General features: G+C 43.1%; 1 protein-coding gene across 1 annotated transcript in view; it reads right to left on the reverse strand.

Annotated features, from left to right (window-relative positions):
• HDGFL3 (HDGF like 3) overlaps window positions 1–17166 on the reverse strand; it is a 38708-nt gene extending 21542 nt beyond the window's left edge. The window contains exon 1 of the mRNA XM_080626644.1: window positions 17065–17166. Within this exon, the coding sequence (XP_080482770.1) occupies window positions 17065–17148 (84 nt within the window). The 5' untranslated portion in view covers window positions 17149–17166. The remainder of the gene's footprint in view (window positions 1–17064) is intronic.
• Between the last annotated feature and the right edge of the window lie 572 nt (window positions 17167–17738).

Below are 17738 nucleotides of genomic sequence, written 5' to 3' on the forward strand. Positions count from 1 at the left end.
TATGATATCTGAAGCAGAGCACAACTCCTTCCCCAATGTACATGGAATGCTGGCATATGCACTTTTTCACCTATTAAAGAAGATAACCCTGTGAAGGGGGAGACTAGAAGCAGAATCCAACTTAATAAGGTGGAATTGCACAGCTACAAAAGTAAAAATTAAAAAAAGTCTCTGAGCATGGAAGAGTGCCACCAGCAAAAACAAAAAGCAAAACAAGATTAAAACCAGCAGAGCATACTTTGGAGCACTGCTGAAAATGGCTGAAGGGTATCATGCAGACAGCCAGAAATGACAATATAAAGACATCAATCGTCCTTTTTTTCTGTGCATGCTCAGGACCTCAACGAGATAGAAGACAATGAAGGGTTAGTTGGAGTCCAAACAATGCTGGCAGGCAATGGCTCACTAGGATAGATCAGCAGTCTTGCAGCTGAGTTCAGCCTCTTTACATCCCTAATTAGCAGCATATTTTTAAGACAGAAAGTTGAAATACACTTTCTGCAGAGCTGCTTTAATCTTCAGTATGAAAATGGGGCCAAAGCTTAGTTCTGCGTGACTGGTATCTATACTCATGACTTTGTAGATAACAGATCTATTCATGTGATTCAACTCCTCCGTGAGCTTTCGTGGCTGGTGGACAGGCGGCTGTCATAGGAGGAGATTCGGGGATACAGCCTAGTCCTGTTTCTGCCACTGCCCTCTGGGATGACCTTGACCACATCACTGCATCTCCTTCAGTCTCACTTTTTCAAATGGGGACTGTGGTACTGTTCTTATAAAGCACTTAAGGTCCACTGCTAAAATGCCAGGTATTACTAATAGCAAGTACTTCCAGTTCTGTCAGAGAAGGATTTCAGCTTACCAAACTGTAATCCTCCCATCAGCACACCCCAAAGTTAGACTGCTGCAAAAATGCCTCATTTTGTCCTAACGAAGTGTTTCCCTGCCACTGTGAGTGAAGCAATAGAGCTACCACTAGATTTTTTTCCCCCAGTTTGTTCCCTAAGGAGAAGAAAGGATGTGATCACACTATTTTCGGTCTGACTCTTACCTGCAATAACTCAGGGACACATCAGACAATTTTGCCAAACCAGACAAAAGGAGAAAGGCCAAAGAGATATTAAGTTTCCCCCTGTTTTGTGATAAACAGGCAGGCTGTCAATCAGAAGACGGACAGACAAGTAGTCCATATGCTGAGAGACAGCTTGCAATGCAGGCTCAACCAAAACATCAGACAACAGGGAATCCACATAAAGACAAGCCAGAGAAAAATAAACTTCTTGAGTTTCATAGCTCACAAAATCACTTTTTATTTGTGGATGGGTGGGGAGAGGTTGTTCATTTTCAACAAATGCTGCCAGCTCTGAGACATTTGTATTTACTTTTCTTCCCTTTAAGCACAGTGAAGCTTGATTCTTTGTCTGAATTATTCTTCAGATATCAAAATACTGTTTGCAATCCACCTGAGCAAACCACAGTGAGCCCACTAACACCAAATGAAAGCAGTTTCTGTAGACGAAATCCGGTTACTTTATGATCTTACTACAAACATTTTTTTGTCTCGAAAAATAAGCATGCAACAAATGCACATCCAAAATGTGTTTGGAAGACACACAGTAAATAATAGCTGATTAACCAGTCAAGGCATCAACAAAGGAGAAATTTTAGGGACTGTACATTCACAAACACCATTATTTCTCTCCTGCCACTTTCTACTCATAAGCCAAAGGGACATGAGAAGCCAAATCACCTTCCTTCCCAAAGTGCCCAGATAAGCCCTGCCACATTCTGTATGTCATCTGCTAGGAAGAGTGGAAGAATGATTTAAGAATTCATGACATTGAGGAATATTTTTTGGCCTTCCTATATTTACACTAGAATTTCACTATTTCATTGATTCTGTTTGTTTTTAAGGAAAGATGTTATATTCAATAGATTGGATATTTTGGCCAGTCAACTTGGTCAAAACCTTTTCAATCAGAAGCAGCCTGCCTGGAGTGTTGACACTTGGTCAAATACACACAACCAAGTTTTATATTCCAGGCTCATCTGTTCCACATATCCAACACCCCATAGTCTACTGCCTGAGCTTTTATTAAGAGATGTGTTGCTAGTCCTTATACTCATATTGGCACACAAAAGCCAAAAGGTAAGCAAATTTCCAGAAGACTGTAGTCTCCTAGACTTGCCTGGTTTAATTTACTATTTATTTTCCAATGTAATTTATTCCCACAAAAAGCCAGTTATAAAATTGGATTGGCACAATATTTCCAGGCTGAAGAATGCCAAGCATCCTGGTGCGATATTTAGCTCAGCTTCCCACAAAGTACACAAACTCCTGTTGACACTACAGCTTGCAGCTGAAATTGTCTTGAGTACGGAAATTTGATCAATGGGGACTGCAGGTCCCAGGATATGAGCCTCCAGTTTGAGTCAGGGTGGACACAGACACACTAAAGAGAAAGAAGGAAACAATCTGCTTCACCTGCCGCAGCCCACAGGCTCCTGCTAGGAAGGATTCAAGCTTGACACTGAAGGCTGCAACTATTCTCTGGACCTTTGGTTACAGAAAACCTTCCTGCTTGTCTCCTCTGTGACCTGTTTTGTTACCATCAGTTGCAGCTAAGGAGTATAATATCAGGGGACTGAAACACTCCTTGTCACTGCACAAGTGCCTGCACAAAAAAATAACTGTAATACAGGAAAAGAACACAAAATCTTTGTCCCTTAAAAGCACAGAATGTTTTTAGTGTCCTCCAGTCCTCTGAGGTTTGGGTGCAGCAGCAGAGATGAGACTAAGTGAATGTCCTGCCTGGTCCTCCAGACAGAATGGAAGCACAGCTAAGCATGTATTTGTCTTCATTGTGTTGCTCTCTGTGGACCCACAGACCACAAAGATGCATGGTCTTAAATTCCTAAGTGTATGTGTTCACATCAGAATACCTATTTGCAGGATGTAAGCAACTACTTCAAAACGTAAATTTCTGTTTCACAGCACCTAAACTAATTTACCTATTGCCTGTCCACCTTTTTGCAGGCACAGGCAGCCTGCTCAGCTGAGTACACAGCCACATGAACAGGTACGTTCTGCATGCACTGAGTGTGGTAGAGCTTCCTGAACACGCTACATCCTAGTGCTGAGGTCTGCAGAAGCACAGGCACGCTCAGCATCAAACCATAGCACTTGGGGTGTTCTCATGATAATGGGACTCTTCAGTAGGGAAAAGGCTTCAGTGCATATTCTGAGGCTACGGGATAAGTATAATTGCCAAGCATCACTGGTGCACCGGCCAATTATTTTGTTGTGATGCACATAACATGTACTACAACAACATGTACACAATCTGGGGGATGAGAAGCAATGGATTCTAACTGCAAAGCCAATGAAACAGAGTGATTTGCAATAATTTTTCAAAGGCAGGTTTTCCTGCTAACTCTGCTGACAAGCTGTGAATTCGTACCTGCAGAAGAGTTCAGCATCTGTAGAAAGCCCAGGCTTGCTGCAAACCTAACAACTCTCTGTAAATAATTGTTTCCATTACTCCTGCAGCCTTAGCCACCATCTATGGTAGAAAACAACCAATTAAACCAGCAGACGATTTTGCTAAGGTGGAACTTTGCCTAGGTCGTCTGTGTCACTAAAACCATGGCATGAAAATTGATTCCCAGAGTCACAGTGGTCTCTGTGCAGCACTTGGACCCAACTTTGGCATTTTTAACTGGGTTTGCTTTCAATCTGTGCTCAGATTTCCAGGAGCTGTCATTATGGTGTCAAATACCTTCTCTGCAAAGTCCCTCAGTCTAGGTTAAACTCTTAGGAATTTTAATCTGTCTGCCTAAAGAGACTCAGGAACGAGATTTTCCAAGCCAAGTCATACTTCTCCCCACCTGCCTGTTTTTCTGCTTCCAAAACCTCAGAAGGAGAGTTTCCATTTAGTTTTGACCAAAAATGTAATGTTGCTGAAATTGACTTAGATAGTCCCTGAAAGATTAACAACCTTATTTCCAAAATGGACATTTTCCTCAAAAGCAATAAAAAATCCCTCAAGCAACAGCTTATAGGAATTAAACTCTTTATATAAAAATACACAAAGCACTCCATTAAATATATGCAGACCAGTGAACTTCAATCGTAATTACTAAACTATGCTAGAAAAGAATTGAAACAATAAAACCATGAAAGACAAAAAGATGTATTTTTAGGGATGTAAGTGGCATTAACATCAGAGACAAGATGAATGCATCAGTATGGCAGTGACCAGGCTTGTGAGGGTGGCATGTCCAATATTCTAAAAAAACATCTATTTTACATTGCAAACACTAAATATGAGTTTTAAGCATCTGAGTGCTCTCATTTAATTTATATAGATAAATCATAGGTTTGAAGTTGCCTGCATGTTTACATACTTGCAGGATTAAGAGTTACTCTGTAGCATCCTCTCCTTCTATCCAGTAAATTAACTTGAATATGTGTATGAGCTATATATGTTTTGTGTTACTTTCACGTAACCTCCCAGAATATGGTGTTTCCATGAATACGAGTTATCTACAAAACCTAGTGACTCACCTGCAGTTATGTTACGGAAGTCACAAAGTTTACTCAGAGTCTGCTTTCTCCCAGAAGTCTGATTTTCTCTAACTTTCCCTTTCTAAACAAGACTCACGGCTTCTGGCCATCTCGCCCTCTCATTTCTATTCTGGACTTGGAGGGGTAGTCAGAAGATTAATTTTAAAGGAATGATGATTCTAAAAGGATACAGGCTGTCAAGGGACAAATTAAAGTGTGCAACTGTAATGGCTGTTTTCCCGCATACATTAATATTAGATTTTTAAACCACTGTTTACGTCTGAATCAGGAACAGCATCCATACTAGAGCATGGCAGTTTAGCACTCTCCCTTGGCAGCTCAGTGAAAAACCATGTTTTAAATCAGGTTACCATTTTGTTTTAGAAAGCAGCTGTACAGAAGCAGCGTGTTATTCTGACTCACAATATGCAAATAACTGGGAAAAGGCAATTACACATAAAAGAGAACCTGGTTAATGAGACACATATCTGGAACTAGGAAGTACATTAGGGAGCACTGCACATATAAATTTATCCTAAGATGCAGATACAGTGTTTATATACACCTCATACAAATCAACAAGATCCAACCCAAAGCGTTTCAGACAGTATTCAGAATTCTAAGTGTCACTTGCCTTTATTTTCTAACTCAGTAGTGATGACACCTGATGTGTCCAAACTATGCTCCACAAGCAGCGAGTTTTAGCTCACACTGCTTTTAATTGTCAAGATCCCCAATTCAGTCTCACATGCAGCACTCATGACAGCATCCTTTTCAATATATCTGCCCTGGAGACAACCCTGACACCCCTGTTATCATACCAGGTCAATGGTGTTGCTGACATTTGACAAACAAGTAAACTAACACCTTCCTCTACAGCAAATCTTTCAGAAAAACTATAACCTTCTCATTAAAAAACTGTTTCCCCTACTCCCACATCTGCTAAGGAAGCTGGCATTTCTTAACATACTGCCATTAAAATCTTTATTATTATGGGCTTCTAGTAACTTAACAGCTAGAGACTTGATCCTGCAAGCACAGCTGGGCATACGGTTTGGCAGCATAAACAAAGCCATTGCCTTTGTAGGATCAGATCTCATTCAGCACAATAACATGGCAATTATATACATAGGTGAATCCATTCATTTGTAAGGCAGGAGATGGTATAAAACATCTTCCAAAAGTTAAGGAGAAAACAGTCACAGCATTTTAATGCTGAAGAGCCCTGTCTGACAAATGTGCCTGCTCTAATCTGTTTTCATCTTTAACACGGAATTCCTGTCATTTTACCAGAAGTACCAATTCTGAAAACCTGCTCAGAAAACTGACCCACTCCCTTAACAACAGTGAAAAGCTCCAAAGCAGAGTGCTTCAGGTAAATGCAAAGAAAACAAAGCACTAACAGAGAAAACAAGCTTATTACCGGTGATCTTTGCAGAGAATACAATTCTAACCACAAGGCTTCATAATTTTATGCTACCTTCTTCTAAAGCTGTGATAGAAATACTGACTGTGACAAAGAAAAACAAAGTTTGTGCACAAGGAAGATTCTGAAAAAGAACTGCTGATAAAGAGGTACCTGAAAATGTGAACATATGCGAGTCACCTGATCCAGACACCATATGAAAAGAATTATCTGTTGAGTTTGCTGCATTTCTAATATCTTTCAAAAACCCTGGTATTTGGAGAGGCACCGCAGTAAGGAATGTCATCTTTTATTTTTTCCTTTCTGAGATGAACGTCTGCCTTCTCCCTCAGGCTGTGGTCCTACTTTATGTTTCTACAGGCACGGCAGCACACATGTAAGCAGTTTTATTGAAATCAAGAAACCTTTATGCAGTCGAACTCATTTGCTGCCTTTGGGATATGGTCCTTTGAGAGAAAATTAATGGGATAGGTATCATCTTCCTGCCGTTATTCCATAACAACCAGGACAGTGAGCCTCCAGCCCTGCAGTGGATCTACTCAGGGCTACTCCTAGAACACATGAAATGCCCAAGCCTGTGCCTGCTTGAGGATAATGAAATGCAGTTGTAATAGCACACTGCTAAGAACACAAGAACCTCAATTCTGCAAACACTTCCACATGTGATTAATCCTGAATGAACACTGCCTAATTGGATTCCAGATAATAGTGTCTGAAGAAATCCTTACAGAAGTACAAATTTACATTGGCTGAGATGGAAACAGTGACATCTGGGCTGAACACCAACGAGCAACCAATTAGTTGAAGAAAAAGATTATAAATAATAACACTACAGTATGGCACAGTGCCTGGCATGAGATGCCTTCCTCAGGTGTGTTCCTTGCCAGGCTCTGCCTCACTTAACACCTTCCATGTTCTGGAAGAGGCATCTGGGACAGCAAGCTGGAAATCTTTGCAAATATTAAGACAAAGATAGTCTCTTATGCTCATATGTATGTACATATAAACATGCAGTCACTTCACTACACCCAGTGATGGTAAAACCCATATGACAACTGACTCACAGAGTCCTGGGCCTGGGAGAAATATCAGCTGCAAGTAAACTGAAATCTAGCTTGCAAAAGGAAAAAGCTAACACATCTGGGAAAAAAGGATTTGCAATGTAAGAGAGAGAAAGCTGGAAGCAGCAGTACTACAGGAAGCCAATAGTGGACCACAAGTTACATTTGAACAAGCAATGTGCTGCAAAGGTCAAGGCAATATGCAGAAATCCCCATATGCAAACACACATCATGCCAGAGAGCTGGCAGACAATCCTCACGTGGTGCGGCCGCACTCAGGAAAATGATTTTGGCCCTGTGCAGGACATCAGTGTGGAGCCTGGTAACAGCTTGAAGGAAGCTAAAGCAAAATACAGAGATACTGATGTTAACGCACATACTAAAAGGCAACGAATGAGGCTGGAGGAACTGATTTACATACAGGGAGGGACTGATTTACATACAGTGATGAATAATAAATTATGTCCCAAGGAAGGAAGGAAGGCCATGGATGGATGGCCTCAATTCTGCTATGGGGTACAAATCACACCCCTGCATGCCTGCGGGCTCTGGAGCCCCCTCAGCCACTGTGCTTGGGTGGTCTCAGCACAAGCAGTAGGAAAGAGAAAGGCAACAGCTGAGAGGAGGAAGGACAGAAATATCCTTTTGAGGCACAGTGCTCTGCTTTCTGGCATAATCTTGAGGTGCTTTGTCAGGATGGCCAACCCACAGCACATGCTAGTCTAAACACCTCTCCATCAATGCCTTTCTCCCCACCCCACAACTGCTACAGTGGGAATATTCTGAGATGTGCAATAGAAAACGTAAGTCATAAGCACCCTACATCTAACGTTTTCCCAAAGGATATGAAGAGGAGGACCTAGAGGAACTGCCTCCTAGTTACCAAAAAATAGGCTAGGGACTAGGGTAACAGCCAGGAATGGAAACCTGGATTCTTGTTTTCTTCATACAGAGGAGATTCCAGCTGAGGAAGATACCCTGTCCTTCAGGAATTAAAAGAAGGGGTTTGCAGTATCCCTTTCATGGAGGCCACTGTAAAATGTAAGATTTGTGGAGCCAAAGAAAAACTACCAAAAGAGAGCTGCTTGTATCCAATGACTTTCTACACAAACCTCAAACATATCAAGGGAAGGACAGCAACTCCAGAATTGTTCTTACCAACTATAGCATTTGCTCCTCTGTCTGTACTCTCCTGCTTCTCCCACCTGGATTGCATCTCCAGGCCGATGCTACACACCTCTGTAAGGTCGCTCCCTATGTTATTATCAAGTTTCAATATGTACTCATATCTGGTACACTCAGTAATCCAGTCTGATAAGGGACTGATTCCCAGAAATGGTTTGCATTATTGTGTAATTGTGTCTCCAGCTCTTGCATACCTGGTTTCTTCTACTCTTTGCATGAGCAGAGTTTTAGTTTCTCTGGTAAGTGACTTCACAGGCAGGTAATTTTCAAGCCCAAGGAGTACAAAGTTACTGACTTTAAAGGCTGACACACTGTTTCCTACAGTGACACTACAGTGATACCGGTCAGGTCCCTACAGCCTGGAATTTTTTCCTTCCTCCCTGTCTCTACTTTGCTGTATGTAGGAGGCTTTGTTAGCTGATGGTCTTAAAGAAATTCTTTGGTGTATGATATTCCTTGCCCTGTTTTTCCTCTTTTGTTACATGATGTCTTCTATTCAAGCAGCCAAGCCATAGCTGGCAAACAGCCTCTCTCTAGGCTTTTTACACGTTGCTACAAGGCAAAATAAAGAGTTGTTTCCAGTTTGCATTGTCGGGGCTACAGATGTATGCTGATTATCCTTTCAGTCTGCTAATGGAAAACTGAAAGACATTTAAGTGTACTTTTCTAAGGCAGAGACCAAGGTCTATGGACACCTGTCCCTTCTAATGCTGCGCTTTGTGCTACCCACAGCACAGTACGTCATCTCCTCCCTTTATGTTTACTCTAAAGGCATTTTCAGATTTCCACAGAGCTTTACAAAAGGCCAGGAGACAGATTAAATCCTTCCGAAATTCAAGAACATTATGTGTCTTTTCTGAGCAGCAATGATGCCAAGGATAATATTTGGGTTGACCTAAGACCATTTGAAGGATGGAGAGCTTCAGAAGAGGGTGACAGGAACTACATATTAACATGGCAAGTTCATTGTTTTGGTAAGATGCTGTAGCATTTACTCAAATTTCTTACCTTCCTTTTGTTTTCTAGAAAAAAAAAACCAAAACATAAACAAACAAAAAAAACTCAACTCCAAAGCCAGGCCTCATAAGCCCTTCAGGTAAAAGTTGGTATTAGCAAGACTGTCATGTCTAATAGTCTCAGTAGAAGAAAGGAAACTGGAAATGAAGCTGCAGTTTATTTCCAGTTTCGGTATCAGGTTTAGAACTGGCTGTTACACAAATGAATGAAACAGTCTCAGATGTGCAATGCCAGCAATGCAGAGACCTTCCCAAAGGGAGGAAGCAAGGATCTGTTTCCTTCTTTAAGTTTTAGAAGCCTTACCTCATGATACTCGCTTGTTTGCCAAATATTTCTTGAAATTTTTCAGGTAACTCTTCATTCTAGTTGGTCCTGCTGTGCCTCAGCCAAGTTACTGGGCCTTTCTCTGATGATGCTGCCTCTGCTGGAGTCCAGAGTCAAGTGATGTGCTACCACGGCAATGTACTACACCCATGTTTTAAGCATCTATCTTCTCTATGGGAGATTGTATACCTATGCACAGAATAGGTGTGTGTATACACACACATACATATCCATATCCATGGTATGTCAAGATCAGAGATACAAATGATGCAGAAGAAGACTTGAGAAGTACCAAGGTACCTGAAGCTACAGAGAAGTACTGATGTTCAGCTAATCCCTAACAAATTTAAGAAGCTGGCTCCACAACTCCTTCCTGCCTGCTCCACACAGACTACTTTCCAGTGTTTGTTGCTATATTTATCACCCAAATTACAGTATTATTGAGTGGCCTCAGGCAGACTCATTCTCCCTTATGCCTCTCAAAGCATACACTGGAAAGGTCTTTACTGCTTAGGCAACACCATTTCAAAAAGTTGAAATGTTCAAGCTCTCTTCAATGTCATCACTTTTCCTGCATTATCAGGAAATCCTTTCCTCTATCCTCAAATGACAATTGTATATACTTACTGTCAGCAATCACTTGCTTACAAGATTTTTATTACTGTAAATGCAGGAAGAGTCATTTATGCATTATTATGATGGGGAAATCAGGAAATGAAGAGTTAAGACTGAAAACTCAGCCTTCGTTTTGCTGTCTACGCTTACAAAAAATTCATTGCAGTTGGGGATGCTAAAAGGTTCTTTACAAAATAATAAAAAGAAGACATCTGTCAATTAACGTAATGGAAACTAACATTTCTCATATCTTTTTGCAGCAGGAACATACAGATTGACTTGACAGGCTACAGATTTCACTAAAGAAGCACCCTTCTTTCAGACAAAACACGTATCAAATGACTTCCATGAGATTAGTTGATGAAAATTATGCAGCGGCTTCAAACTGACAAGGAAGAATATCTAACAAAAAGTCTGTACAGTATGGGTATGAAAAACTTTAATTGCTTATTGCCTCAAAACTTCTGAGACAACTGTCTTTATTCTGGGTTAGCTTCATTTGGACTGAAAATCATGAAACTGCAGGAGAAAATGTATTCATCTATTGTCATTTACACAAAAAGATCAGACTTGCACATTTGGGGCTAGTTATTCACATTTATTAAAGAAAAAAAACACCCAACAAAAACCAGAGAGATTTGAAGAACTTAATTTTAAAGAAGTTTTCCCAAATATCCCTGCTGTGCTAACAACAAACATAGAACATCTTGGCCCCAAAATGATTCACTTGCCAAACAAGAGCAACTGGAAAAGTTTTACTGTAAGCTATGGTTCAACTTTATGTATAAAAAATACTCCTTTTTCAACTAGAATACTCAGATGAAATCTGGTTTTAAGTCACACTTAAAGCAGAATGCAGGAGCACAGAGAAAGACCAACACCTGCTGAGGTTCCACACCTTCTGAACACCAGGAAAGTTCACACTTCACTCCTTATTTCTTTTTAAGTAAAGGAAACAGTTCCCAATGAGCTGATGAAGTCACTGAAAAGGCACTCACACGTACTCTAGAATATCTGCAGAACCAGTATCTGCAACTAAAAGTTTAAATGTGTCAAAGAACATGTGTCAACCTGGTGCAGAAGGTTTAGAAACAAAAAAATGATTTCATAAAGGATTTACTGCCTTAAATGTGCTCTTTTCAAATGCACCACAGCAGAAGTCATGGGAGTGCTGCCTGAAGAATCCACGGCTTCAACATTAGTTCCCAGGTTAAGACAGACCTTTGCAGTGATCAGCAAATCATGTCTCATCTCAGAAAGAAACGGAGACCTGCCATGAAAAATTGCTTGCAGATCTCCAAGGAGTGATGTATGAGTGAGGTACATAATTAAAGATGGAGAGAGATGGAAGAAGCTCTGAGCTGGTAAAGGAGAAGTCACAAGAGACTCATATTTAGTAACACGGCAAAAGTGAGGTCATAAACCTGAGCAACCAAAGGGGAAAAAGGAGAAAAGCACACGGTGAAGGACTGGACAGGTCCCAAATGGCCAGGGAGAAAAGCTCAAAAGACTGCAGACTGAGTTTTGGCAGAAAAACACAGAGAAAGATCTGTTGTGTATTTCTGATGGACCCTTTGAAGTTTTCTGGATTTAATCTGATTTTTGTCTGTCATTCTTTGCCAAAAAAGATAAATCCTGCCAGGGAAAACCTACCTTCCCTTATCCTTATACTAATAAGACAACAAATGGTCTGTTTTAGATATCAAAACACTTAAAATATAGAATCTTTATTCTATGATGTGTTTGACAGTTTGATATTTCCAATCCATCATACTCACAATTATTACTGACCAAAGTTGTTCCTGGTTAAGTATCTTGTATTTTACCAAACTATGTCAGAACATAGGTCCTGGTCCTACTACACTGAGAGCTTCACCACAGTCAACTCACTATCTCTATTTGTACTTCACTGAACTGGATGAGAGAGATTCATTAACTAAAATGTCTCTGTAGGGGTCCCCAGTATATATATATATATGTATATATATGTATTTACTGATAGTGAAAGTCTCCTGGAATTCTGTCACTCTGTAGAGGTAACGTAATTTAATAGACTCTAATATTATATTATACCATTATACTATAGTGTTATTATCTTTTTAGGCTCTAGTCTAACAAAGTCTTTAAGCATAAGCTTACCTTTAAGCCCTTTTCTTGGATTACTTTAGTTCATCCTTTAAGGTGCCTAACTTTAATGCCTTGCTGGACTACTGAAAAAACATACCTAGATGAAAACTATCATGTAATCATCACATTTATGATGCTCAACTCACCACAGACACTAGTTCCCATTAAAATGACAGCATTTACTATGTATTACTCTAAGCAATATGCTGAAAATTTCATACCCATTTGCAACTCTAATACATTAAAGTGCCCCAAATACCATTTTGTCATTACTATTGGCAGGTGTTTTTTAACAGTGATATTCATATAGCAAATTTAGAGTTCAAGTAGGTGTTAATTCAGAGTAGCAATAAAGGAACTGGACAAGACAAATAGGAAATTCACTTTCAGAAGACCGTAAATACACCTTCACAATCATTAGTGTGACACTGTCACTTTAAAGGCTGTGATCTATGAGCACAAAATGGTCTAAACAGTTCTAAACATCCATGTGTTTTACACTGCCTTACCTGATTGAATCTCTTTTGTATTGACCCCAGTCAACTTTGCCATCCCTATACACACTACTTGTGTTTACCCAAATACAGTTCTTGTCTCCCCAGCTGTATGATCCTAGATTTCTGTTCAATAATGGCATTAGCCATTTACTTGGATACGCTTTTATTTTATTGAGGTCATTCCAGACTTTTTCCTCCGCACTCCATAGTTGCATTAACAGCTTCCTTCCTATTTTTAAATCAGCAGCTAATTTCAGCAACTATGTGCTTATTGTTTCTTCAGGGTCACTCATAAAACAAACACCATTATTGATCTTTCTGAATCTACCACTAGTTTTTCCCTTTTATCTTATCTGAGTGACTATTCAAGAGGCAATTTCTCAATAAACCAGGGCATCTATCCTAGATAAACTAGGGTATCCGAAGGAAGAGATTTTTCTCTCTGTGTGCTAATACAGCTCCTATCATGGCAGTAGCCAAGTAGCCAAGCAACTCATAAATGTTAGTGATCTTGTCTCCACACCACCTTTTTAAAGGGAAAAGTGTTGTTAACTGTCTTTTATGAACATGAAACTAAGACAGGGGGATTTAGTGCTTCAAAGGCAAAGACCACTCATGAAATGTAGAATGAATTGAATCCTTATTTCCTATATTTTAAGCACAACAGCATCTTCCCTTTATTTCTGCATGCAAAAACTGTGCACCCCGGAAGCACAATTGCTTGTCTGCTGGATTACAGTGGCTGATGACCTGGCCAGTTGGTGTTTATTCTGCATTTTTTGATGAGCATCTGAAGCCAACTGACATCAGAGGCTAACACAAAAATGCGTTAAACCAAATTGCTGCCAGTATTTCATCTACTGTTATTATGAAGCTTCAATACAATTCTTGGGACTTAAACCCTCAATCTATTCACTGTCCTCCACTTAGGCCAAAGGAAATTTTGGCTTTGCCCAAGAAAAACATGATACCAAAATGCAAAGCAGCCTTTCCAGGTAGTAAGACCTAAGGGACATTATCCAGGCCCCAAGTATCTAAAGCATCTTTGAAGAGAGTTCGTTTTATTCACACATTTTATTTTAACAGGGTATGTAAAGATAAGATTTACTGGCCATTACCATTTGGCTAAGTGTGGCAAGCCTGGCTCCTTTCAAATTAATTGTAGACCAATCCACAATGAAAGTTCCAATGCAGTTTGACTGCTCTAACACTCCATCAATTATTAGACAAAGTTTTTCAATGGTCCCTGGGTATTTCAGCACTATACAGCCACCTTCTTTATGGTTTCTCTCTCTTTACTCACAGAGGTGAAAGTCAGGTTTGCTGGTCTTGTTCTTGCAGATCAACACACCTCCAAAGAGAGGGGTGGAAGGCTAATGGTCTAGCACTAGAGATTGCTGCATACACTGGATACGTCTGCAGTGTTGTGCCACATGGAGGTGGCTGAGCCCACAAGCATTGCACCTAATGAAGGACAAGAGTAACTGAGCAAGGTGCAGATCTGCACTGCCACAGCTGGACAGAGTTACTTGTTCCGCATGACACTGCCCATGCATACAAAAGTATACGCTGTGTGTTTCATTAAAGGGCAGGCAGAGTCTTTCAGTCTTGCTGTCCTGCTTTAACACTTCCCAGGTTTATTAAACACAGTTTAAGAAGTTTGTCCCTAGGCAGGAAATTCATGCCAAAGGTCTCAGAGTTGCAAACCACCAAATGACAATAACACTGTCATTTAAGGGTATTGTTACTCTTATTATTAGTTAGAATATTAGCATGAAATAAGTTTTTACATGAGAATACGAAGATCAAACATGCTAATTGCATAATGAATAAAGAAGTAGGCAGCAAACACTGAAAGACCTGGAAACAAGCAAATACCCTAAATAAAAGGCATTCAGTTACTAAGGGCATCTGAGTTGCATTCTCAGTTCAAAACCTGCTTGTCTTCTGGTTTTGGGAAACAAAATAAAGACGAGTGTCCTCACTAGGTTTTTCCTTTGCTTAAGGAAGCATGCATCAGGCAAAACTTGTCAATCAAGATGCAGAAAAGTCCTAGTAAAGATGGTATGAACTGTATTTTTCACAAGCAACGCATTATGTTCAGGCAGACATCAACCTGATCTAACATGTTGTATGTAACTGTATCATGGGTTACAGGAGCACATTCTGTGCCTCCTGACACTCAGATGAACTAAACCCCAGTACAAATGCTTTCCTGGCTTGACTGCTCTCTTCCTACCGGATGGTAGACTCTGGGCTCTCTACAGTTTCTACCCCTGCTTGCTAAGTCATGTCAAAACTAGAGACTGCTTTGTCTTTACTGAACTTTACATCCTGTTAGTTTGCACAAAGGAAGTAAGTCATGTTAATAGCACACCTACTTTTTCCTAGTGAAGATGTATTCTGTTGGGTATTAGTGCCATTCACATACCTATTTAGACACCCAGTCAAAGGCTATGACCAGCTGTACAGCATATAATGATTTTTTTAAAGGAAAGAAAATGCCATTAAAACAAAAGGCCCTGTTCTGCTTCTGGGTAAACAAACTAATTTTACAAAGGCTCAAAAAGGAAAGGGATTAACATGCTTCAATGTGGTAATGGTCGCAACTGTTCACATTAAAATTTTCACGATAAATTAAACCATAACAGAGGTAGGAAAGAAGTCAGTTTTCAGTGGCTTACGCAGTTCTGCTGACATAAATCACCATTTTTTAGGTAGTATATTCACCACCCTGTATAATGATAGAATAACAAAACCGCAACCCAGCGTTGATTAAGGTCGGCCTTTTGCATGCTAATTTTAGCCTGCTCTGCGAAAATAATTGCATACGCCACCTTATTTACATGCTTCTAGATATTTAGCACACTCTCACTATTCTTTCTTCACCATCCTTTACTTAAGCCTGTGGCCCTTCCTCCTTGTTCAGTGTCCGCTGTTCAACACCACTTCTGCTTCCTGAGTTACACTCAGGACATCTTCCCACCATGCACACCCATCCTTTTCCACAGCTCTCTTGGTAAGGGTAATGCTAAATGTCAGTCCATCTTCTCTCTGCCCATCTATGTTTTCGTGCACGCTGCATACAACACTTCATTATCTTCATGCTCTTCATAAAGACCAGCAACTTTCCTTGACTAGAACATGTTGGCATGAAGCCCTACCCAATCGTCCCAGTAAGGCCGGAGAAGCCAGGTAAGTACAGACTGTCACTGGTTGATGCCAGCCAGCAAGTTCACACAAACACGTGTTACACACCGAGTTTACACAACAGTGACCAAAAAGGAGGGAAGGGACAGGCCGCAGAAGGGTACCAGACCCCCCAGAGAAAACTCCACTCTGCGTTATTGTAGCAGCACTACAAATGAATGTTTAAATACAATAGGGCGCTTATCTGCCTGCCAAATGCCCACGATGCCTTTCCACCTCAGTTATATCATGGCAGCGTGAAACAAAAACTGACAAAGGACTATTAAAGAAAGTCAACACAGTAAAAGACGAAATGAAGCAGGAGACCCAGAACCCAAAAGCCTGCGTGCAGCGGTGTGGCAGCCGAGCCGCAGGGATGCAGCACCCCGCACGGACCCCGCCGCAGCTCCGAGACAGGCCCCGCTTCACCTCACCCAACCTCTCTGCACCAAGCCATGCCCGGCTCCCCTTGCCCGCCACAGCGGGGACAGCCAGCCCGCCTCGGAGCCTCGGCCCTTTCCCCGCATGCCCGCTCTGGCCCTGCCCCAGGCCGTGTCCCGTCCCCACACGGGTGCCCAGGACAGGCCCGAACCCTCGTCCCCTGCCCCGGGCCGCGGTGGGCCCGCGGGAGGCGGCCGCCCTGCCCTGCCCCAGAGCCGGCCGCGGGGGGAGGTGGGGACCCCGCTGCCCCTCGGGGGGGCCGGGGCGAGGGAGGGCGTATAATAAACAGCATCGTTGTCATGCGGGCAGGGCTGCCGGCTCCCCAAGCCTCCTCCCCGCGATAACAACCCAGGTACAGCCCGCGCTCGCCCCCCTCCCTCCTCTTCCTCCTCCTTCTCCTCCTCCTCCCGGGGGGCCGGGGAGAAATCTGCAGATCAAAGAAAAGATGCACAATAATAACGGGGTGGGCGCGCACCGCGGCCCCCCGGCCGGCGGGAACGGGCCCGGGGCCTCCGGCGGAGGCTAGCCGCGGCCCGGCCGCTGCCCGCCCGGCAGGAGCGTGAGGGGGGCGGCGGCGCAGGGCCGGGGCCGGGCGCCCCCCGCCGCGGTACTCACCCGGGCCGGCCAGTGCGGGTACCCCTTCATTTTGGCGAACACCAGGTCTCCAGCCTTGTATTCTCGGGGCCGCGGACGAGCCATCGGGAGCCGCCGCGGGAGCCGCCGTGTGTCCCCCCGCCCTCCCGCACCCCCCGCCCCGCACACGCCGCCCCGGGGGCAGCCGGGCGAGCCCCCGTCGGGTGCGATGCGCCCGTGCACGGGGCGCAGCCGGGAGCGGGCCCGGGCCGCGGGCAATCCCCGATCTCTCCGGCGGCGGCGGCGGCGGCGGCAGGAGGAGATGGGGTGTGTGTGTGTGTGTGTGTGTGCGTGTGCCTGTGTGTGTGAGTGTGTACGCGGGGGAGGGGGAGGCCTTGGACACAACCCCAGCAGCCCCCGGTACCAGGGAGCCGGCTGGCGGCGGGGGCCTGGCCGGGCGGGGGCGGCCGGGGAGCCCTCACCCCGCGGCGGCGGGCGGGCGCGGCGCTGCCCGCGGCCCCCCCGTGCGAGCTGGCTACGCCGCCCGCGCCGCCCGCTCCATCCCCGCCGCAGCCGCCGCGGCCCCGGGAAGATGGAGCCGTCTCCTCCGAATTACTCCTCGGGCAGCGACCGAAAACAGGATCTTCTTATCCCCCGCCCGCTCCTCCTTCCCCCCCCTCGCTTTCCCTTCCTGTTATTTTCTAGGTACACAGATC

The sequence above is a fragment of the Psittacula echo genome (genome assembly GCF_963264785.1).
Source record: "Psittacula echo genome assembly, chromosome: 10".
Lineage (NCBI taxonomy): Eukaryota > Metazoa > Chordata > Aves > Psittaciformes > Psittacidae > Psittacula > Psittacula echo.